At 43.7% G+C, this 20,529-nt stretch overlaps 1 protein-coding gene across 1 annotated transcript in view; it reads right to left on the reverse strand.

The window, feature by feature from the left end:
- Positions 1-216: 216 nt before the first annotated feature.
- The window catches only part of ercc3 (excision repair cross-complementation group 3), a 36,732-nt gene continuing 16,419 nt past the window's right edge, over positions 217-20,529 (reverse strand). Inside the window, exons 9-15 of the mRNA XM_073046275.1 lie at positions 19,066-19,250; positions 18,195-18,397; positions 16,652-16,748; positions 8,501-8,618; positions 7,748-7,866; positions 6,717-6,866; positions 217-473 (exon numbers count right to left, since the gene is read on the reverse strand). Coding sequence (XP_072902376.1) covers positions 348-473; positions 6,717-6,866; positions 7,748-7,866; positions 8,501-8,618; positions 16,652-16,748; positions 18,195-18,397; positions 19,066-19,250 — 998 coding nt within the window. The 3' untranslated portion in view covers positions 217-347. The remainder of the gene's footprint in view (positions 474-6,716; positions 6,867-7,747; positions 7,867-8,500; positions 8,619-16,651; positions 16,749-18,194; positions 18,398-19,065; positions 19,251-20,529) is intronic.

The following is a 20,529-nucleotide window of genomic DNA, read 5'->3' on the forward strand; positions in this document are numbered from 1 at the left end:
TTTCCTCCGGGTTTACTCCAAAAGCCTTCGCCATGAGTGTATAACCACAAGGCAACGGAGGTTTGATTAGCTTCTCCCAGATGAGATGCCAACCACGGCTGATGAGCCCCATCTGCCCGACACAGGAGGGGACATTTAATGCAAATCAGCATCTAGAATGGCATGACATTGTGAGCCTGTCTTGTGTTGTAGTGTTTGTTCTAAATGTAACAGACATTTAATAGAAAATAATTATTTATTCCAACATCTCTCCAACTGAGAGCAAAGATAATAAATATCCCAAACATTGTGCATGTGTTTTCAATGTGAAAACCACAGTCCCGAGCAGCTGTGTGCGCCCACAGCGCTCACTTCCTGAAGCGTTTGAAGAGAGGGTGGATGTTCTTTCCCAGGCTCTTGCTGCGCTGGTATTCCAGGTAAACGGTGTCGTCCGCTCCTGACATGGAGCTCATAGTGCCAGCACGCCGCAGCACCTGCAGGGGCAACACATCAGGGTGAGAGCCATCTTAAACCAGAGAAAATCTGCATAAGCTGATTTGAAATGCAAAGCAAGACACACAAAATGGAGGAACTCAGCAGGCCAGGCAGCATCTATGGAAAAGAGTAAACAGTCGACATTTTGTGCTGAGACCTTCCATCACGACTGCTGCTTGGCCTGCTGAGTTCCTCCAGCATTTAGTGTGTGCTGTTGCTCCTGAGTCCAACTTGTTACCTTTCACTTTATTTACTTATTTAGAGATACAGTGTGGGATAGGCCCTTCTGGTCCTTTGAGCTGTGCCACCAGGAAACCACCTATTTAACACTAGCCAAATCACAAGACAATTTACAATGACCAGTTAACCTAACTGGCATGACTTTGGATTGTGGGAGGAAACAGATCCCTGAAAGTTGCCTCACAGGTAGATAGGGTAGTTAAGAAAGCTTATGGAGTGTTAGCTTTCATAAGTCAAGGGATAGAGTTTAAGAGACGCGATGTAATGATGCAGCTCTATAAAACTCTAGTTAGGCCACACTTGGAGTACTGTGTCCAGTTCTGGTCACCTCACTATAGGAAGGATGTGGAAGCATTGGAAAGGGTACAGAGGAGTTTTACCAGGATGCTGCCTGGTTTAGAGAGTATGGATTATGATCAGAGATTAAGGGAGCTAGGGCTTTACTCTTTGGAGAGAAGGAGGATGAGAGGAGACATGATAGAGGTGTACAAGATATTAAGAGGAATAGACAGAGTGGACAGCCAGCGCCTCTTCCCCAGGGCACCACTGCTCAATACAAGAGGACATGGCTTTAAGGTAAGGGGAGGGAAGTTCAAGGGGAATATTACAGGAAGGTTTTTCACTCAGAGAGTGGTTGGTGCGTGGAATGCACTGCCTGAGTCAGTGGTGGAGGCAGTTACACTAGTGAAGTTTAAGAGACTACTAGGCAGGTATATGGAGGAATTTAAGGTGGGGGGTTATATGGGAGTCAGGGTCTGAGGATCAGCACAACACTGTGGGCTGAAGGGCCTGTAATGTGCTGTTCTATGAAACCGGAGCATCCTCATGAAACCCACACGTTCATGGGGAGGCTGTACAGACAATGTCCAAATTGAACCCTGAAATCCATTGCCAAATGGATCCACTGCAATATCGAAGTGCTAACCACTACGTTATCATGACGCCTGAGCAGTTGGTATCATCAGCTATTTACTGAAATATATAGAAACAACCTCGGCTCAAGTTTAGACTTAAAGATTAAATATCTTAAAGGTTACGTTTATTTGACACGTCTGTGGGAAAATGCAAGCAGGCTTTTTCCCACTGAGACTAGAACTAGAGGTTAAAAGGGTGAAAGGTGAAATGTTTAAGGGGAATCTAAAGGAGAACTTACTCATTCAGAAGGTAATGAGTGTGCAGAATGAGCTGCCAGTGGAAGCAGTGGATGTGGGTTCAATCTCAATGTTTAAGTTCTGGAAGTACATGGATGGGTATAGAGGGATGTGGTCCAGGTGAAGGTCGATGCCATCAGGCAAAATAATAGTTTGGCAAACTAGGTGGACCAAAGGGCTTTTTTTAATGCTCAGTAACTATCTGAATATCAAAACATACAATAAAATGTGTTGTTCACAATCCAAGGATGGGCTGGGGGCAGCCCACACATGTTGCCACACTTACAGCTCCAACAAAGCATGCCCACACCCTGCTAAACCTTACTAACCCGTATATCACTGGGAAGTGGGAGGAAACCGGAGCACCCGGAGGAAACCCACGTGATCATGGGGAGAACGTACAAACTCCTTACAGACAGCAGTGGGAAGCATCTGGTTTAGGAGGATTGGAAAATTGAAAATTTCACTCCGCCCTTCAACAAGGAAGGAATGCAGCAGAAAGGAAATTGTTAGGGATGTGATTTTGGGGTATGTGGAGGCACATGATAAAATACACCAAAGTCAGCATAATTTCCTCAAGGGAAAATCTTGCCTGATAAATCCATCGGAATTCTTTAAGGAAATAACAAGCAAGATAGGCAAAGGAGAATTGGTGGATTTTCAGAAGGCCTTGGACAAGATGCTGCATGTGAAGCTGCTTACACAAGGTAAGAACCCAAGATATTACAGAATGGATACGAACATGGATAGGGCATTGGCTGGATTGCAGGAGGCAAAGAGTGGGAATAAAAGAAGCCTCTTCTGATTGGCTGCCAGTGACTAGTGGTGTTCCACAGGGGTCGGTGGAGGGACTGCATCTTTTTACGTTGTATTTTAATGACTTGGGTGAGGGAATTGACAGAGTTGTGCGGTGGAAACGAAGATAGATGAAGGGCAGGTAGTGTTGAGGAAGCAGGGAGGCTGCAAAAAGACAGATTGGGAGAATGAGCAAAGCAGCAGATGGAATACAGTATCAGGAAGTGATGGTCATACACTTTGACAGAAGGAATAAAAGTGTAGACTATTTTCTAATTGGGGAGAAAATTCAAAAATCCACATGCAAAGGAACTTGGGAGTCCTTGTGCAGGATTCCCTAATTTGCAAGTTGAGTTGGTGGTGAGGAAGGCAAATGCAATTTTGAAAGGACTAGAATATAAAAAAGTGGAAAGCGGCCAGTGAGGGAGTGGGCCAGTGAAGGAGTGGAGCTTTGAGGCTTTGACTCGAGAGGCTTCGACGAGAAGAGGCGGAGGACGAGCTTGTTCCCAGTTAGTCTTTACAATGACTCCTGAGCTGGTGATGTGCCTCTCCTGTGAGATGTGGCAGTCTTGGGGGAACTCCCCTCTCCCACAGAGTCACATCTGCCAGGAGTGTTTGCGGTTGGGCGATCTGGAAGACCGTGTGAGGAATCTGGAGCAGCAGCTGGATGACCTTCAACTCATAAGGGAGAACAAGGCAGTCATAGATGAGAGCTACAGGGAGGTAGTCACACCTAGGCTGCCGAAAGCAGGTCGTTGGGTGACAGTCCGAGGGGGGAAAGTGAAGGAGAGTAGACAGGTAGTGCAGAGCACCCCTGTAGCCATTCCCCTGAATAATAAGTTTACCGTCCTGGATGCTGTTGGTGAGGACGACCGACCAGGTGTGAGCCAGGGTGGCAGGGCCTCTGGCACAGAGTCTGACCCTGTGGTGCAGAAGGGTGGGGCGGAGAAGAGGAGAGCTGTCGTCATTGGAGACTCTTATAGTCAGGGGAGCAGACAGGAGATTTTGTGGATGTGAGAAGGGCACCCACATGGTTTGTTGCCTCCCGGGTGCCAGGGTCCGGGATGTCTACGAAGCAAGGATCAGATGGGTCTATTGAGGAATATAGGGTAACAAGAAAGGAGCTTAAGAAGGGGCTGAGAAGAGCAAGGGGGCACGAGAAGGCCTTGGCAAGTAGGGTAAAGGGAAACTCCAAGGCATTCTTCAATTATGTGAAGAACAAAAGGATGACTGGAATGAAGATAGGACCGATTAGAGATAAAGGTGGGAAGATGTGCCTGGAGGCTGTGGAAGTGAGCGAGGTCCTCAATGAATACTTCTCTTCAGTATTCACCAATGAGAGGGAACTTGATGACGGTGAGGACAGTATGAGTGAGGTTGATGTTCTGGAGCATGTTGATATTAAGGGAGAAGAGGCGTTGGAGTTGTTAAAATACATCAGGACGGATAAGTCCCCAGGGCCTGATGGAATATTCCCCAGGCTGCTCCACGAGGCAAGGGAAGAGATTGCTGAGCCTCTGGCTAGGACCTTTATGTCCTCGTTGTCCACGGGAATGGTACCGGAGGATTGGAGGGAGGCGAATGTTGTCCCCTTGTTCAAAAAAGGTAGTAGGGATAGTCCAGGTAATTATAGACCAGTGAGCCTTACGTCTGTGGTGGGAAAGCTGTTGGAAAACATTCTTAGAGATAGGATCTATGGGCATTTAGAGAATCATGGCCTGATCAGGGACAGTCAGCATGGCTTTGTGAAGGGCAGATCGCGTCTAACAAGCTTGATAGAGTTCTTTGAGGAAGTGACCAGGCATATAGATAAGGGTAGTGCAGTGGATGTGATCTACATGGATTTTAGTAAGGCATTTGACAAGGTTCCACACGGTGGGCTTATTCAGAAAGTCAGAAGGCATGGAATCCAGGGAAGTTTGGCCAGGTGGATTCAGAATTGGCTTGCCTGCAGAAGGCAGAGGGTCGTGGTGGAGGGAGTACATTCAGATTGGAGGGTTGTGACTAGTGGTGTCCCACAAGGATCTGTTCTGGGACCTCTACTTTTCGTGATTTTTATTAACGACCTGGATGTGGGGGTAGAAGGGTGGGTTGGTAAGTTTGCAGACGACACAAAGGTTGGTGGTGTTGTAGATAGTGTAGAGGATTGTCGAAGATTGCAGAGAGACGTTGATAGGATGCAGAAGTGGGCTGAGAAGTGGCAGATGGAGTTCAACCTGGAGAAATGTGAGGTGGTACACTTTGGAAGGACAAACGCCAAGGCAGAGTACAAAGTAAATGGCAGGGTACTTGGTAGTATGGAGGAGCAGAGGGATCTGGGGGTACATGTCCACAGATCCCTGAAAGTTGCCTCACAGGTAGATAGGGTAGTTAAGAAAGCTTATGGGGTGTTAGCTTTCATAAGTCGAGGGATAGAGTTTGAGTCGCGATGTAATGATGCAGCTCTATAAAACTCTGGTTAGGCCACACTTGGAGTACTGTGTCCAGTTCTGGTTGCCTCACTATAGGAAGGTGTGGAAGCACTGGAAAGGGTACAGAGGAGATTTACCAGGATGCTGCCTGCTTTAGAGAGTATGGATTATGATCAGATTAAGGGAGCTAGGGCTTTACTCTCTGGAGGAGAGGAGGATGAGAGGAGACATGATAGAGGTGTACAAGATATTAAGAGATAGAATGGATAGTCAGTGCCTCTTCCCCAGGGCACCACTGCTCAGTACAAAAGGACATGGCTTTAAGGTAAGGGGAGGGAAGTTCAAGGGGGATATCAGAGGAAGGTTTTTTACTCAGAGAGCGGTTGGTGCGTGGAATGCACTGCCTGAGTCAGTGGTGGAGGCAGATACACTAGTGAAGTTTAAGAGACTACTAGACAGGTATATGGAGGAATTTAAGGTGGGGGTTATATGGGAGGCAGGGTTTGAGGGTCGGCACAACATTGTGGGCCGAAGGGCCTGTAATGTGCCGTACTATTCTATGTTCTATAAAAGCAAGGATGTAATGCTGATGAAGCCTTGGAAGTACTGTGAGCAGTTTTGGGTCTCTCATTTAAGAAAGGATGTGCTGACATTGGAGAGGATTCAGAGGAGGTTCACGAGAATGTTTCCAGGAATGAAAGGGTTATCATATTAAGAGCGTTTGATGGCTCTGGGCCTGTAATTGCTGGAATTTAGAAGATGAGGGGAGATCTCAATAAACCTCTCGAACGTGAAACCACTCGACAGAGTGGATGTGGAGAGGATATTTTCTATGGTGGGGGAGACCAGAACCCGAGAGCACAGCCTCAGAATAAAAAAGCATCCATTTAGTACGGAGTTGAGGAGCAACTTCTTTAGCCAGAGGGTGATGAAGCTGTGGAATTTGTTGCCACAGGAGGCTGTGGAGGTCGATAGGTTCTTGATTAGTCAAGGCGTGAAAGGTTACAGGGAGAAGACAGGAGATGGGGTTGTGAGGGAAATGGATCAGCCATGATGAAATGGCAGAGCAGACTCAATGGACCAAATGGCTCCCACGTTTTATCAAGACTGAAAGGAAAGGGAGCAGAAGCCAGAATTAAAAGGTGGAGGGAAGGGAAGGAGTACAAGCTGGCAGGTAATAGGTGAGAGGGACGGTGGATGAAATAAGCAGCAGGGAGGAAATAAGTGGAAAGAAAGGGCTGAAGAAGGAATCTGATAGGAGAGTGGACCACGGGAGAAAAGGAAGAGGAGAGGCACTACAGGAAAGTAATGGGCAGGTGAGGAGAAGGGATAAGACAGGAGCCAGAATCGGAATGGAAAAAGAGAGAAGAGGGAGGAGTGGAGAAATGACCGTAAGTTTGAGAAATCAATGTTCATGCATCAGACTGGAGGCTACCCAGCCAAATATGAGGTGTTGCTCCTCCAACCTGAGAGTGGCCTCATTGTGACAGTAGAGGCCTTGGACCAACATGTCAGAATGAGAATGGGAAATCAAATACACTCTCTGGTGTGGCGAGGCAGCACAACCACCCGCTGTGCCTCTGTGCTGTTCCTGTAGCTTCACCATTCCCTTTAGTAGCCCAGGGCTCGGAACAGAACCCCTTACCTGCCCCTTGGAGCTGAACTCCCCAAGCACCACCTCCTCCTCTGCATCTAGGTCAGAGGCAGCAAGGACCTTCTGCAGTAGTTGTTGCTGCTCCTCCTTGGTAGCAAAGGACAGATCTTCCTCGTCCATTCCAGCCAGCTTCGTGATCACCTGCAGAGACACGGTTCCCGTTCAGTCTCAGGCCATTGACGACAGGCAAAGCGCAAGCATAAATCTCCTTGTGTTCCAGAGATACAGCACGAGGGCCGTGTGCATGCCAGTCATACAGATCAATTCATCACAACAGTGCATTGAAATTGTACGTGGGAAAACAACAGCAGAATGCAAAATTAAGCGTTACACTCACAGAGGAAGTGCAATGCAGGTAGACAATAAAGCCAAAGTAAAATTTATTATTGAAACATATATAGGTTACCATAAACAGGTTGAGGCCACTGGGGAAAAAGCAATTCTGTATTGGGTGTTGTGTAATCAACCAGATTTGATGAGGGAGCTTAAGGTAAAGGAACTCTAAGGGAAGGAAGCAGTGATCATAATATGATAGATTCATCTTGCAGTTTGAGGGGTAGAAGTTAAAATTGGATGTATCAGTATTACAGTGAGGAAAGGGATTCACAGAGGCATGAGAGAGGAGCTGGCCAAAGTTGATTGGAAGGGGACACTAGCAAAGATGACAGCAAAACAGCATATCTGGAGTTTCTGAAGGCAATTCAGAATGTGCAGGATAGATATATCCCAAAGATGAAAAAGTATTCTAAAGAGAGGATGAAGCAGTTGTAGCTGAAAGAGAGGGCATGTAATATAGCAAGAATATTTGGAAGATAGAGAATTAAGAAGCTTTTAAAAACCAACAGAAGGGAACAAAAAGCAATAAGGAGAGCAAAGAAGAAATATGAAGGTAAGCTATCCAGTAGGATACCACAAGTTTTTTTTCCAGATATATAAAGATTAAAAGAAAGAGGAAAGTAGATTCCAACCCCACAACCCTTCCTGAACTCCAAGTGTGACTACCATCCCTCAGGGCAGCTTACCTTAAAGCTGTAACCCTGGTCCACCAGGAACCTTTGCCTTTTAACAGAGTAAGCCATCTCCTGGGTATCCTGGGACACCAGTGAGTAGAAGAAGGCATTGTACTCCTCAGCCACCATCCCTGTGAAAGAGGCAATGACCAAACATTTGAAAGTTGGAATCTGCGTTGAGGGAGACAGAACCCATTCAGGCTTTGGGATCAGAGCATGGAAACAGATCCCAACGTGATCCCACTCGAGGCCAGTGGTGAAAGGTATTGAAGGAATCCATTGAGGAGAGTTGTGAAAGAGAGTGCCCTCCCCACAACTGACTCGGCACACACCCCACACACCACCCTGTCCACACTCAAATACCCCAATATCCACACTCTATTACCTCACACCTTTCATCACCCTCCCAACAGCCTCTCTAAACGTCACCTTCCCCACACCTCACCCCTACACTACATCACCACTCTCCCCACTCTCATTACAACCCATACCCCACCCCAACATGCCACTGTCCTCCCCACACCAAACTACTCAACCCCACACATCACCCTCTTCACATCCAACCACCCACACCCGCCACCCTCTCCACACCCCACGTTCTACCACCACCATGCCTCACTCCATACTGCCCCCCGAACATCCCCATTTTCACTTTACCCACCCCCACACAAACCCCCCCCCCGTCTCAGCACACCACAATCTTCAACCCACCATGCTCACCCCAGCACTCTCACCAACCCCATTTCCCTGACCTCCTTCACCCACCTTTCTTTGCCCGCAGCACCCTGCCCAGCCGCTGGGCTTCCTGCCTTCGGGATCCGCCATGCGAGGAGATCTGGATCAAGACGTTGGCCTCGGGGAGATCGAACGAGGTGTCACCCACCTGCCAGAAATCAGAGTGTCAGCTCTGCCACCCTCTCTCTCCAGCCCAAGCCAGGTGAAAGAACAGTTGACAGCCCCACTCTCACACACAGAAAACACACGTTCACTATATTCCGTGCACCGCCCCCCCCGGTACTAGCTTCCTCAGCATTGAGGACATCTTCAAAAGGCAATACCTCCAAAAGGCAGCATCCATCATTAAAGACATCCATCACCAAGGACCAGCCCTCCTCACTGCCACCATCAAGGTAGTGGTACAGGAGCCTGAAGTCACACACTCAACATTTCAGGATCAGCTTCTTCCTCTCTGCCATCAGATTTCTGAATGGACAATGAACTTAAGAACACCAGCTCACAACTTTTTTCCTCTTCTTGCACTATTTAATTTTTTTTTGTAATTTATTTTTTTATTGAAGTTCATCAAACAAACATTTCCATAAGATGTATTTCAGACATTGTACATATATATCATATAATCATATATATCACAAATCTCTACAAAGTATTTATCTGAGGTACAGACTTATAGAAAAAGAGCAGAAAGAAAAAACAAGCAAAAGGAAAGAACTATGTACAAGTAGGGAGTGATTTTTTTTACAACAGATTCATTGATTTGTGAGAATAAAATCAGGTCTATGAGGCATTATGTAGTAAACTATTTTTCCCAGTATGAATCAAATTGTTCCAGCTTATGATTAACAGATGCTGTTATCTTCTCCATTTTGTAAATGTCCATTGTAATTTCCATCCATGTATTTAAAGTTGGGCTCTCCCGTGATAACCATTTCCTAGTAAGAGTCTTTTTACCAGCCACCAACCGTATAATCATTAAATATTTATCTCTTTTCAACCATTCTTGAGGTATATATCCAAAATATATGGTCTTACTCTCCAAGGGTATTTTACATTTAAAGATGTCTTGTAGGGCATTGTGTATCTCCCTCCAATAGTTTTTGATAACAGGGCAGTCCCAAAAAATATAATAATGATTTTGATTTCCACAATTTCTCCAGCAAACAGGGTTAATATCATAATGGGATTTCTGAGAGGGTGTAATAAAATATCTTATCAAGTTTTTCCATCCAAACTCCCTCCATTTCTGTGAATTGGTACACTTCCATTGATAACTCCATATTGTTGTCCATTCTTCCTCAGATATAATTATCCTTCCTTCCTTCTCCCATTTTGTTTTAATGTATGAAGTCGAATGTGTTTTAAGATTTGACAACCCCCTATACATGCTTGAAATGATTCTACTACCATTATCTGAATTATATGCTTTTCTAAAGAGCTCTATCAAGCATGTATTTGCCTTGGTTACATTTTTAAGCGTCTTATTAACATATTGTCGCATCTGTAAATACCGATAAAAATCTTGGTTTTCAAATAAATGTTTCTCTTTAAGCATTTCAAAACTGAACAGTGTTCCTTCTTTCATTATGTTGCAAAGAACTGTTATTCCTTTAGCTGTCCAGTCCTTAAATCTAGCATCCAATTTGTTTGGTGTAAAATCAGAGTCATATGCACACCATTTAAGAATTGCAATATCTCTCTCTAGATTATATTCTTTTATAGTAGTTTTCCATATTTTAAGAGTCCATTTCACCCATGGGTTATCAATAGTATTTATGTACCTTTGCAGGTTGTTATCAGCCAAAATTGCTTGTGTGGGGATGGGAAGTACCCGCTCCTCAATGTTTTTCCATTGAGCGTCATATGATGGGTTGCACCAACATATCACAGCTCTCAACTGTGCTGCAAAATAATAATCTCTAAGAGAAGTTAGGCCCCCTTTTCCTTGGCTAGTTGCAAATTTTTGAGATGAACTCTGGGCCTTTTACCTGGCCATATATATCTTGATAACATTTTGTTCCATTCATTGAATTGATTTTGATTAATCTCTATTGGTAGGGTCTGAAAGAGATATAACAGTCTGGGCAGTATATTCATTTTAATAGACTCAATCCTTGAACTGAGACTGAAAAAAGCAATCAAGCTCCATCTTGCCACATCTTCCTTAATTTTTTTTTAATATAAAGGCTGATAATTACATTCTGATAATTTTGCCAAATCTTTTGGCATAATGATGACCAAATATTTGAAAGACTCTGGGTGCCATGCCCAGGGGTATCGACTTTCAATTTCTCTTGGTGGGCTACAGTAATATGAAAGTAATTGGGTTTTTATCTATGTTGACCTTGTATCCTGATAATTGACCACATTGTTCAAAGGATTGCATCAATTTAGGTAAAGAGTATGTTGGTTGCCCTAGATAGATCAAAATGTCATCCGCATAACAAGCCAATTTATACTCTGTCCCTTTAATAGTAATTCCCCTGATATCTTCATTTTGTCTGATGTATTGAGCTAATGGTTCCAGATATAATGCCAAGAGTAGCGGTGACCATGCACAACCCTGTCTCGTGCCCCTTTCTAGGGTAAGACTATTTGATAAATATCCATTGATTTTAATCCTAGCAGTAGGATTGTCATATAGTGTCTGTATATTTTTAATAATTGTGTCTTGGAAACCAAATCTATGTAAAACTCTGTAAAGAAAATTCCAATTAACCGAATCAAATGCTTTTGCAGCGTCCACGCTTATCACTATTGCTTCGATTTTATTTTTTTTGTATATGATCCATAATGTGAAGTGTCCTTTGTATATTGTCTTGAGTCTGGCGTTGTCGTATAAAACCTGTCTGATCATTATATATCAGTATGGGTAGAAACTCCTCTGATCGTTTGGCCATGATGGAGGTAAATAACCTATAATCTACATTAAGAATGGATATTGGTCTAAATGACCCCCATTCCATTTTGGTATAGCTGAGATTATCGCTTCCTTCCAACTGGGTGGCATTTGTGCCTTTTTTAGAGCCCAGTTCAGTGTGGGGAGTAAAACAGGAATTAACTCATTTTTAAATTCTTTGTACCACTCTACCGTATACCCATCTGATCCTGGTGACTTGCTTAATTTAAGTCTACTAATTGCAGCTTTTAATTCAACTTCAGTTATGTCAGCAGTCATCATTCTATTTTGTTCTTCGCTTAAAGTGGGTAACTCTAGAGAATTCAAGAAGGTGTCAATTTGGGTTATGCTTCCCCCTGGAACTTTGGAATATAGAGTTTTGTAAAACACTTCAAAAGCTTCTTGACTTTCACTTAGCTTATTTTTTATCATTTTCGTTCTTGGGTCCCTAATTCTATGAATTGTATTTTCTGCTATCTTTTTTTTTCAGTTTCCACGCCAGTATTTTCATAGATTTCGATCCACTTTCATAATGTCTCTGTTTCAGAAACATTAAGTTTTTCCTGATTTCTTGCGTAGCCAAATTACTTATTTCATTCCTAATTCTTTTAATTTCCCCTAATGTATCCTGTGCCAAATTCAATTTGTGTTTTTTCTCTAGTTCCTTCAGCCTGTTTTGTAATTCCTCTAATGTTTTATTCCTTGTTTTTTTCTTATATGAAGATATCGCTATAATTTTCCCTCTTAAGACCGCCTTCAGAGTATCCCATAAAATGGGAGGTGAAACCTCTCCATTATCATTAAATTCTAAGTAGAGACCAATTTCTTTTTTAATTTGTTCCTTAAAGTACGGATCATTGAGTAGACTTGAATTTAGTTTCTAAATAGTATTCTTTGGTTGTAGGTCAAAATCAACAGATAAATATATAGGTGCATGGTCACTTACATCTATTGTCCCAATTCCACAGGTGTTTCTTTTGTCTTTGTCTTTTCCAAATGTTATGAAATAGTCTATTCTTATATATACAGAATGTGGAGCAGAATAATGAGTGTTATCCCTTCTGTCAGGGAAAAGGTCCCTCCATATATCAATTAACCCAACATCCTCAAAAAGTGTATTAACTTTCTTATGTAAAGATTTTGTTTCATAGGTTTTTCTATTGGAAGAGTCTAAGTTTGGTTGTAATTGTAAATTTAAGTCTCCCCCACATATCAGGAGACCTTCTGTTTCCGTTACCATAGTATCAGTAATTTTCTGAAAGAAACCAACATCACTTCCCGGGGGTGCATATATATTCAATAGAGTAACTGAATTGCCATCGATATTCCCCCTTACCAGAATATATCTGTCTTCTTTATCTCCCATTTCGAATATTTTTTCAAAATTTAGCGTACTTGAGATAAGAATAGCAACTCCTCTCCTATGTCCTGATTTATATGAGGAGAAAAACAGATTAGTGAAGCCCATTCTCTTTAGTTTTTTATGCTCATTATCACTTAAATGAGTTTCCTGTAAATATACTACGTGGGCTTGTTCTTTTTTCATTTTGGATAAAATTCTCTTACATTTGATTGGATTTAATAGCCCATTTACATTAAAAGAAATGAATTTTACCTTGTCCTTAGCCATCTGTATTTATCTGTCAATGTATCACTGAAATTAGAATAAAACTTAATCGATCTACTCCCTGAACAAATAACAACCAAGAAACTCAAAAATAATTAACAAAAATGGCAACGAACGTGTGATTCCACGGCTGAGGTCTCTAGTAAATGACCCTGCATTGGGCTAGAGGAAATGTCTAGAAAAGATTTCCCTGTGTACTCCTCCTATATATATATATACACGCACACACACAAATATATATATATGCATACATATACACACACACACATATATATATACATGCATACACACACACACATAACACACATACACATATACACACACACACACACACATACACATATATATATATATATTCTCATCTTGGTGGGGAAAAAGGAGTAAGTGAGCGAATAAAGAATAACAACTAAGTAATATAAAATCCACATTATAATAAGTATTTCTCGAGATAGGTATATCACCGTGTACTTTTGCTTCTGTTTAGCTTCTCAACATTTTTAAAGTTAGCCAAACCTTATGGCTCTTCTGAAGGGGGTGAGGACTGTCTTTGGGAAACTCCCGGTCTCTTCCTGATATGTTTCTCTCAGCCTCCTCCCGTTTCCTGCCTTCTCATTTCTCGCACTATTTCCCAAGCCGAGCGGGATAATTCCTCAGCCAGGCTTTCCTTCGTTTTGGTCACGCTGACGGGCAACCCTCTGGCCTTCATGTCTATAGTCGCCTCTTCCACTGTCTGGTACAACCGCGTCCCGTTGTCATAAAACACTCCAAGCTTAGCAGGGTACGGAGTTGGAAATCTAATCTTACTTTGCTTTAATACTTGCTTTACTTCGGAGTATTCTTTGCGTTTCTGGAGGACCGTGGGGGGGGGGGGGGGGGGGGTAATCTTGGTCGAAATATATTAACTTATCCTCAAAAAACGCTCTCTTCTTTCCCCAGGCCCTTCGTAGAATCTCCGCCTTGGTGCTGTACTGAAGGAATTTTATTATTATTGAGCGTGGTTTTCTATCCTGGGTAGGTTTTGGGACTAACGCGCAGTGGGCTCTTTCGACTTCCAGCTTCATAGCCAGGGGAAGATCCAGCGCGTCCCACAGTAACTTTCCTACAAACTCCGTCATAGACGAGCCCTCCACTCCTTCGGGAACGTTGTAGATTCTGATATTTTTCCGCCGTGATCTTCCCTCCAGGTCAAGCAGTTTACCTTCTTGGTGATGTATTATTTTTATTGTCTTGCTCAGTATCTGTTCCACGTTTTGAACGCGATCTTCCACCTTCTCAATGTGAGTCTCTGCCACCGCTATTTTTGATTAATGCTGGCGAGCTTTGCCTTAATATCATGGAGCTGCTGCTCTATTTCTTTCCAGAACTCCTTTATCTCTTTCAGGATTTCGAACATATTCGCCGCTTCACCTGAGCGAGGCCCAGCAGCCGCCTCACTAGCACACGGTCCGGTCGGAGAGCCGCTCACTGCACTCCTCTCGGACACAGGCTCCACAGTGGCGCTTTTTTCATTTCCATTTCTTCTCCCCATTCTTGCCCCTCTTTCCAGTTCAAATATTTTTCGAAAAATATTACATTTGACGGGTTAATGGGGCTTAATACGCGTTTTTCCGGAGGAGCTAGTGACTTAAGCTGCCATTTTCGACGATGACATCACCGGAAACCTTAATTTATTTTTTTATATACTTATTGTAATGTATAGTGTTTTTCTATCATTCTATATTGCAATGTACTGCTGCCGTTAAACAACATATTTCATGGTATATGCCAGTGATATTAAATCTGATTCTAAAGTGTCTTCACTTTACCATTTACAACACACCTGAGACTGACACGTCATTCTACTGAAACTCCCGATTCGCCATAACAAACACCAATTTCCCCTTCCTCAGTAAAACAGCCAACATTATCAAGAACCCCTCCCACCTCAGTCATTCTCTCTTCTCCCCGCACCATCTTCCCAATCAGACAGAAGGTATAAAAAGTTTGAGAACATGTACGACCAATTCAAGGACAGCTTCTATATGCCTTTTTAACGGTTAATAACAGTGAATGCTTGGAACAAAACAGCACAATAATGGCCTTTCACTATGTTGTGTCAGCCTCTTAACCTACTCTTAAGATCAATCTAACCCTTCCCTCTCATAGAGCCCTCCATTTTTCATTCATTCATGTGCCTATGTATCATCCCTAATGTATATGCCTCTACCACCACCTCTGGCAGTGCATTCCACTCTGTGTAGAAAAAAACTACCTCTGACACCACCCCCACCATCCTTTCTTCCAATCACCTTAAAATTGTGCCCTCTCCCATTGGCACCCTGGGAAAAAGAATGACTAGCCACTCGATCTGTGCTTCTTATCATCTTATACGCTTCTATTAAGTCATCATCCCTTCACTTTAAAAAGAAAAGCCTTAGTTATCCTCATAAGACATGCTCTCTAATCCAGGCAGAACCCTGGTAAAATCTCTTCTGCACCCTCTCTAAAGTCTCCACATCCATCCTATAATAAGGTGACCAGAACTGAATACAATATTCCAAGTGTGGTCTAACCAGGATTTTATAGTCAAAGAGCACTACTGAATCAGACCCTTCAGCCCACCTAGTCCATGCCGGTGTTATTCTGCCTAGTCCCATTGACTCGCACCTGAACTACATGCCACATGCCCCTCCCATCCATGTACTTATCCAAACTTCTTTTAAATATAGCAATCAAACCTGGATCCGCCACTTCCATCGGCAGCTCGTTCCACATTCACGCCACCCTTTGAGTGAAGTTCCCCCTAAATATTTTACCTTTCACCCTAAACCTATGACCTCTAGCTCTAGTCTCATCCAACCTCAGTGGAAAAAAGCTGCACACATCTACCCTACATAATCTTTCTTAATTTTGTATACTCCTCTCAGAGCTGCAATACTACCCGCTCCTCTTAAACTCAATCTATCGAATAGCAAAGACCACACACCATACGCTTTCTTAACCACCCTTATCAACTTGGATTGCAACTTTGAGAGATTAATGGCTGTGGACCTCAAGATTCCTCTGTTCATCCAGACTGCAGGCGGAGTGGAAGAACTCCTAATCTCCCTATCTACCTTGTTGTAGCCCTGATACCATATTTGATACCTGCACTGCACTTTCTCTGTAACTGTAACACTATATTCTGCACTCTATTATTGCTTTTCCAGTAAAAATTAGTCCAAATAGAACACAAGTAGCAAGGTAGTGTTCACGGAACATTCCCAAATCTGATGGCGGAGGGGAAGAAGCTGGTCCTAAAATGCTGAGTGTGGACCTTCAGGCTCCTGCACCTCCTCTCTGATGGTAGCAACGAGAAGAGGACATATGCTAGAAGATGACTGTCTTTCATGATGGATGCTGCCTCCCTGAGGCATCACTGTTTGAAGATGTGAGGGGAGGCTAGTGCCCGTGAGCTCTCTGCAGCTTTTTTCCAATCCCGTACATTGGTGCCTCCATACCAGACAGTGATCCAACTAGTTAGAATATTCTGCACCTAAAGCTACAGAAATTTTCTAGTGTCTTTGGTGACAGAAATATAGACAATGGCCTGCTTTCTTATGTATGGATTGTCTGTATGGCTTGCAAACACAAGCTTTTTAGTACCTGTGACTGTAATAAAGCAACTTCCATTTACCTTGGAGATGAAAATGGTGTTGATCTTAGGGTTGTGAGTGAAGTTTTGGAGAATCTGCATCCTCTCTCCTTGGGATGTGGGACCATAAATGTACGGCCTGAAATGAAGGAAACCCTCAATGAACGGTATTACATAAAACTCAACCTAACCCCAATAATCCTGGAGTCCAGCCACTACACACAACAACCAATTCATAAGGTAACACACGCAAAATGCTGGAGGAACTCAACAGGTCACGCAACATCTATGAAAGTGAATAAGCAGTTGACATTTCAGGCCGAGACCCTTCATCAGGACTAGAAAGTAAAGGTACAATGTCAGAATAAGAAGGCGGGGAGGAGAAAAAGGACACGCTATCAGTTGATAGTCACAAAATGCTGGAGCAATTTCCACAGATGCCACCTGACTTGCTGAGTTCCTTCAGTATTTTGTTTGTTGCTCAAGCACTTGCAGTATTTCTCATGTTCAGATCATACAACGTTACAGCACAGTCCACGATGTTACGGCAACCTTATAACCTACTCTAAGATCAATCTAACCCTTCCCTCCTACATAGCACTCCATTTTTCTGTCATCCTTGTGCCCATCTAAAAATTTATGAATGTAATACATCTACCCCAGGTAAAAAGGTCAGCACAACATTGTGAGCCGAAGGGTCTGTACTGTGCTGTGTTTTTCTCTGAGCTACTGTATATATTCATAAATTCAGACAATTTCCTTCCTTCCCAGCACCTCGCTCTGCCCTCACCGTCATCAAAAAGCACCAGTCAAATTTGAACCCCTGCTGTAACCAACCCCGCTGTCACCGATCTCAGCTTCACTAAAGCCCCGGTGTGTACGGTGCAGGAAACACCCTGTTGCAGTACTTCTCCTGCAAGTCTGTCAGGGTCATCCACTACCAGTACAGCCTCCGCTGTATCAGTGAGACCCAACAGAGCTAGGGGGACCGCTTCACTGTACACCTTCATTCCATCTGGGCTGTTCTGGTGGGCACCCATTTCAATTCTACTTCCCGTTCCCATTCCAACATGTTAGTTCGTGGCCTCCTCTACTGCCATGATGAGGCCACTCTCAGATTGGAGGAGCGACACCTCATATTCCATCTCTAACCTGATGGCATGGACATCAATTTCTCTGATTTTGGTAATTTCTCCCCCTCCCCCTTTTCTCATTTACCATTCTCCATTCTGGTTCCTCGCTCACATCTTCTCTTTTTCTCATCTGCCCATCACTTCGCTCTGGTTCTCTTCCTCCTTCCCTTTCACCCATGCTCCACTCTCCTATCAGGTTCCTTCTTCCTCAGTCCTTTACCCTATTCCACCTATCATCACCCACCTCCTCACCCCTCCCCCAGTTGCACTTTGCCAGCTAGTCCTCCTCCCCCTCTTTCCACCTTCTTATTTTGGCTTCTACTCCCTTTCTTTTGAGTCTGAAACATTGAAGCTTTATTTCCCTCCAGACACTGCCTGACCTGCTGAGCTCCTCCAGCATTTTGTGTGTGTTACTCTGCATGTCCAGCATCTGCAGAATCTCTATGCCTTACCTGTTGAGCCTGATCGCGTACTCCTTCAGTGCAAACACGTTGTCAGCAAACACGATGATCTTATCGTTCCTCCGCTCGTGGAAGCGAATCAGGAACTGACAAGCTCTGAACTTGTTGGGATTCATCACATACAGCAGCATCCGCTTTTTCGTCTTGATGGCAACATACTCTCGGTAAAATTCTGGAGACATCGGGCACCAGACCTGCACGATAAACCAGGGATTACCGAGGCATTTGAGCATCTCTCCCTGGAAGCAAGATGCACTGAAGGCAAGCAGCATGTCATAGAGTAAGCAAATGAGGCGTTTACTGGTGCTGGGAGAGAACCTTACAAAGGCATATAGGCAAAGCCATTAGCCAGGGATTGAGCTTAAGAGCCACGGCAGAATGTTGCAGCTCAGAAAACCCTGGTTACATCACACTTAAGAGTATAGTGTTCAGTTTTGGTCATGTTATTCTTAAACATTATTTAAAATCTTAAAACTGGAAGGATATGGAAGCTTCAGTGAGGGTGCACAGGAGATCTACCAGGGTGCTGCCTGGATGAGAAACCATGTCTTAAGAAGATCAGTTGAGCAAGCTTGGGTTTTCTCTTTAAAGCTAAGGAGGATGACAGGTGACGTGACAGAGGTGTATAACAGGCATAGAGAGAGTAGATAGCCAGAGACTTTTTTACCCAGTGTGGAAACAGCAAATATGAGAGGGTATTATTTTAAGGTGATTGGAGGAAAGTATAACATAGAGGGTGGTGGGTGTGTGCAATGCATTGCCAAGGATGGTGGTGGTAGAGGCATTCAAGAGACTCTTAGACAGGGACGTGGATGAAAGAAAAATGGAAGGCTGTGTAGATTTCTCTCTATGTAAGACTCACCTCGGCACACTGCACCTTGGCGATGTACCCACTATTCTGAAGCTCCATCCAATTCGCCTCAAATAGCTTGGGCCCAATGAGGAAGTTGAGGTCCACAATCTTGTCATCTTCCCGGACCAGGGTGGCCGTCAGCCCCAGCTTACAATGTGCCTGGACAATGGTGAGGACACGGCGGAACATCTTCGCTGCACAGAACACAGGACTGGATCACTGCCACTGACACAACCAAGTACACGTTTCACAACAGTAAAACAATGCTAAAGAATCGGACCACACAGAGAGTCAGCGAGGAGCATTGTGCTGGTGACACCATATTTTAGGTAAGAATACAGCTGCCTCTACACTGTGACCAAACACCATCAGAAACTTCCTGGTTAGATGCAGAGTAGATCTTCACAGGCACTATTGAGCCCCTAGCCTACTGTGTCTTGCTGATTCAAATGGAAGATACAGTACAGTAACAGGTCCTTTCAGGCCAATAAGACCACTCGGCCCATTTACACCCATGTGACCAATTAACAAACTAACCTGTACATCTTTGGAATATGGGAGGAAACCAGAACAGCTAGAGGAAACCCATACAGTCACAGGGAGAGCATACAAACTCCTAACAGATAGTGGCAGGAATTGGACACAGGTTGCTGGCGCAGTAATAGTGTTATGCTAGCCGCTACGCTACCTTCCCACCCTACACTGTCTGACCAAACACCATCACATACCTACTGGTTAGATACAGATCAACTTACAGGCATCTAGTTATACAGCACTAACAAACACTCAGCTGTACCAAGGCCCTTTACCAGCAAACTTGATCCACAGTGTCTCACTCAATCAAATGCTTAAGTGGTGAGAGTCTCCGCTTGAAAGCACCTGCCACCGTTCAGCAATACTTTATCCCTACTATTGACAGGTCCCTTATACATAAGGCAGACTCTAGACCTCACCAACTACCTCACTGTGATCCTGCATGTTATTGTTTGCCTGAACAGCACTTTCACTGTAACTGTAACACTATTCTGTATTGTTCCTGATTTACCTTCTTATGCCCCTCAATGATCTGATCTGTATGAAGAGTATGAATGCCAAGTATTTCACTGTAGCTTAGTACAAGTGACAATAATAAACCAATACCAATTCTACACTGGCATGCATTGTCAGGGCATTATTTTACTTTATTTAGATATACAGCAGGCCCTTCCACCCTTTGACTGTGTTGCCAGCAACCCACCTATGTAACCTTAGCTAAATCACAGGACAATTTACAATAACCAATTAACCTACTAACCAGTATGTCTGAGGATGGAAACCAGAGCGCCCAGAGAAAACCCACGAGTTCCTCGGGGAAATAAACTCCTTACAGAGGACATGATGATTGAACTCTGAACTCCAACACCCCAAGCTATAATGCCCATGGCAATCAAGTCTTTCTCTGTTACTCAACTGAGTGTCTAACAGTGACATACA

This window comes from Hemitrygon akajei, chromosome 5, assembly GCF_048418815.1.
Source record: "Hemitrygon akajei chromosome 5, sHemAka1.3, whole genome shotgun sequence".
NCBI lineage: Eukaryota > Metazoa > Chordata > Chondrichthyes > Myliobatiformes > Dasyatidae > Hemitrygon > Hemitrygon akajei.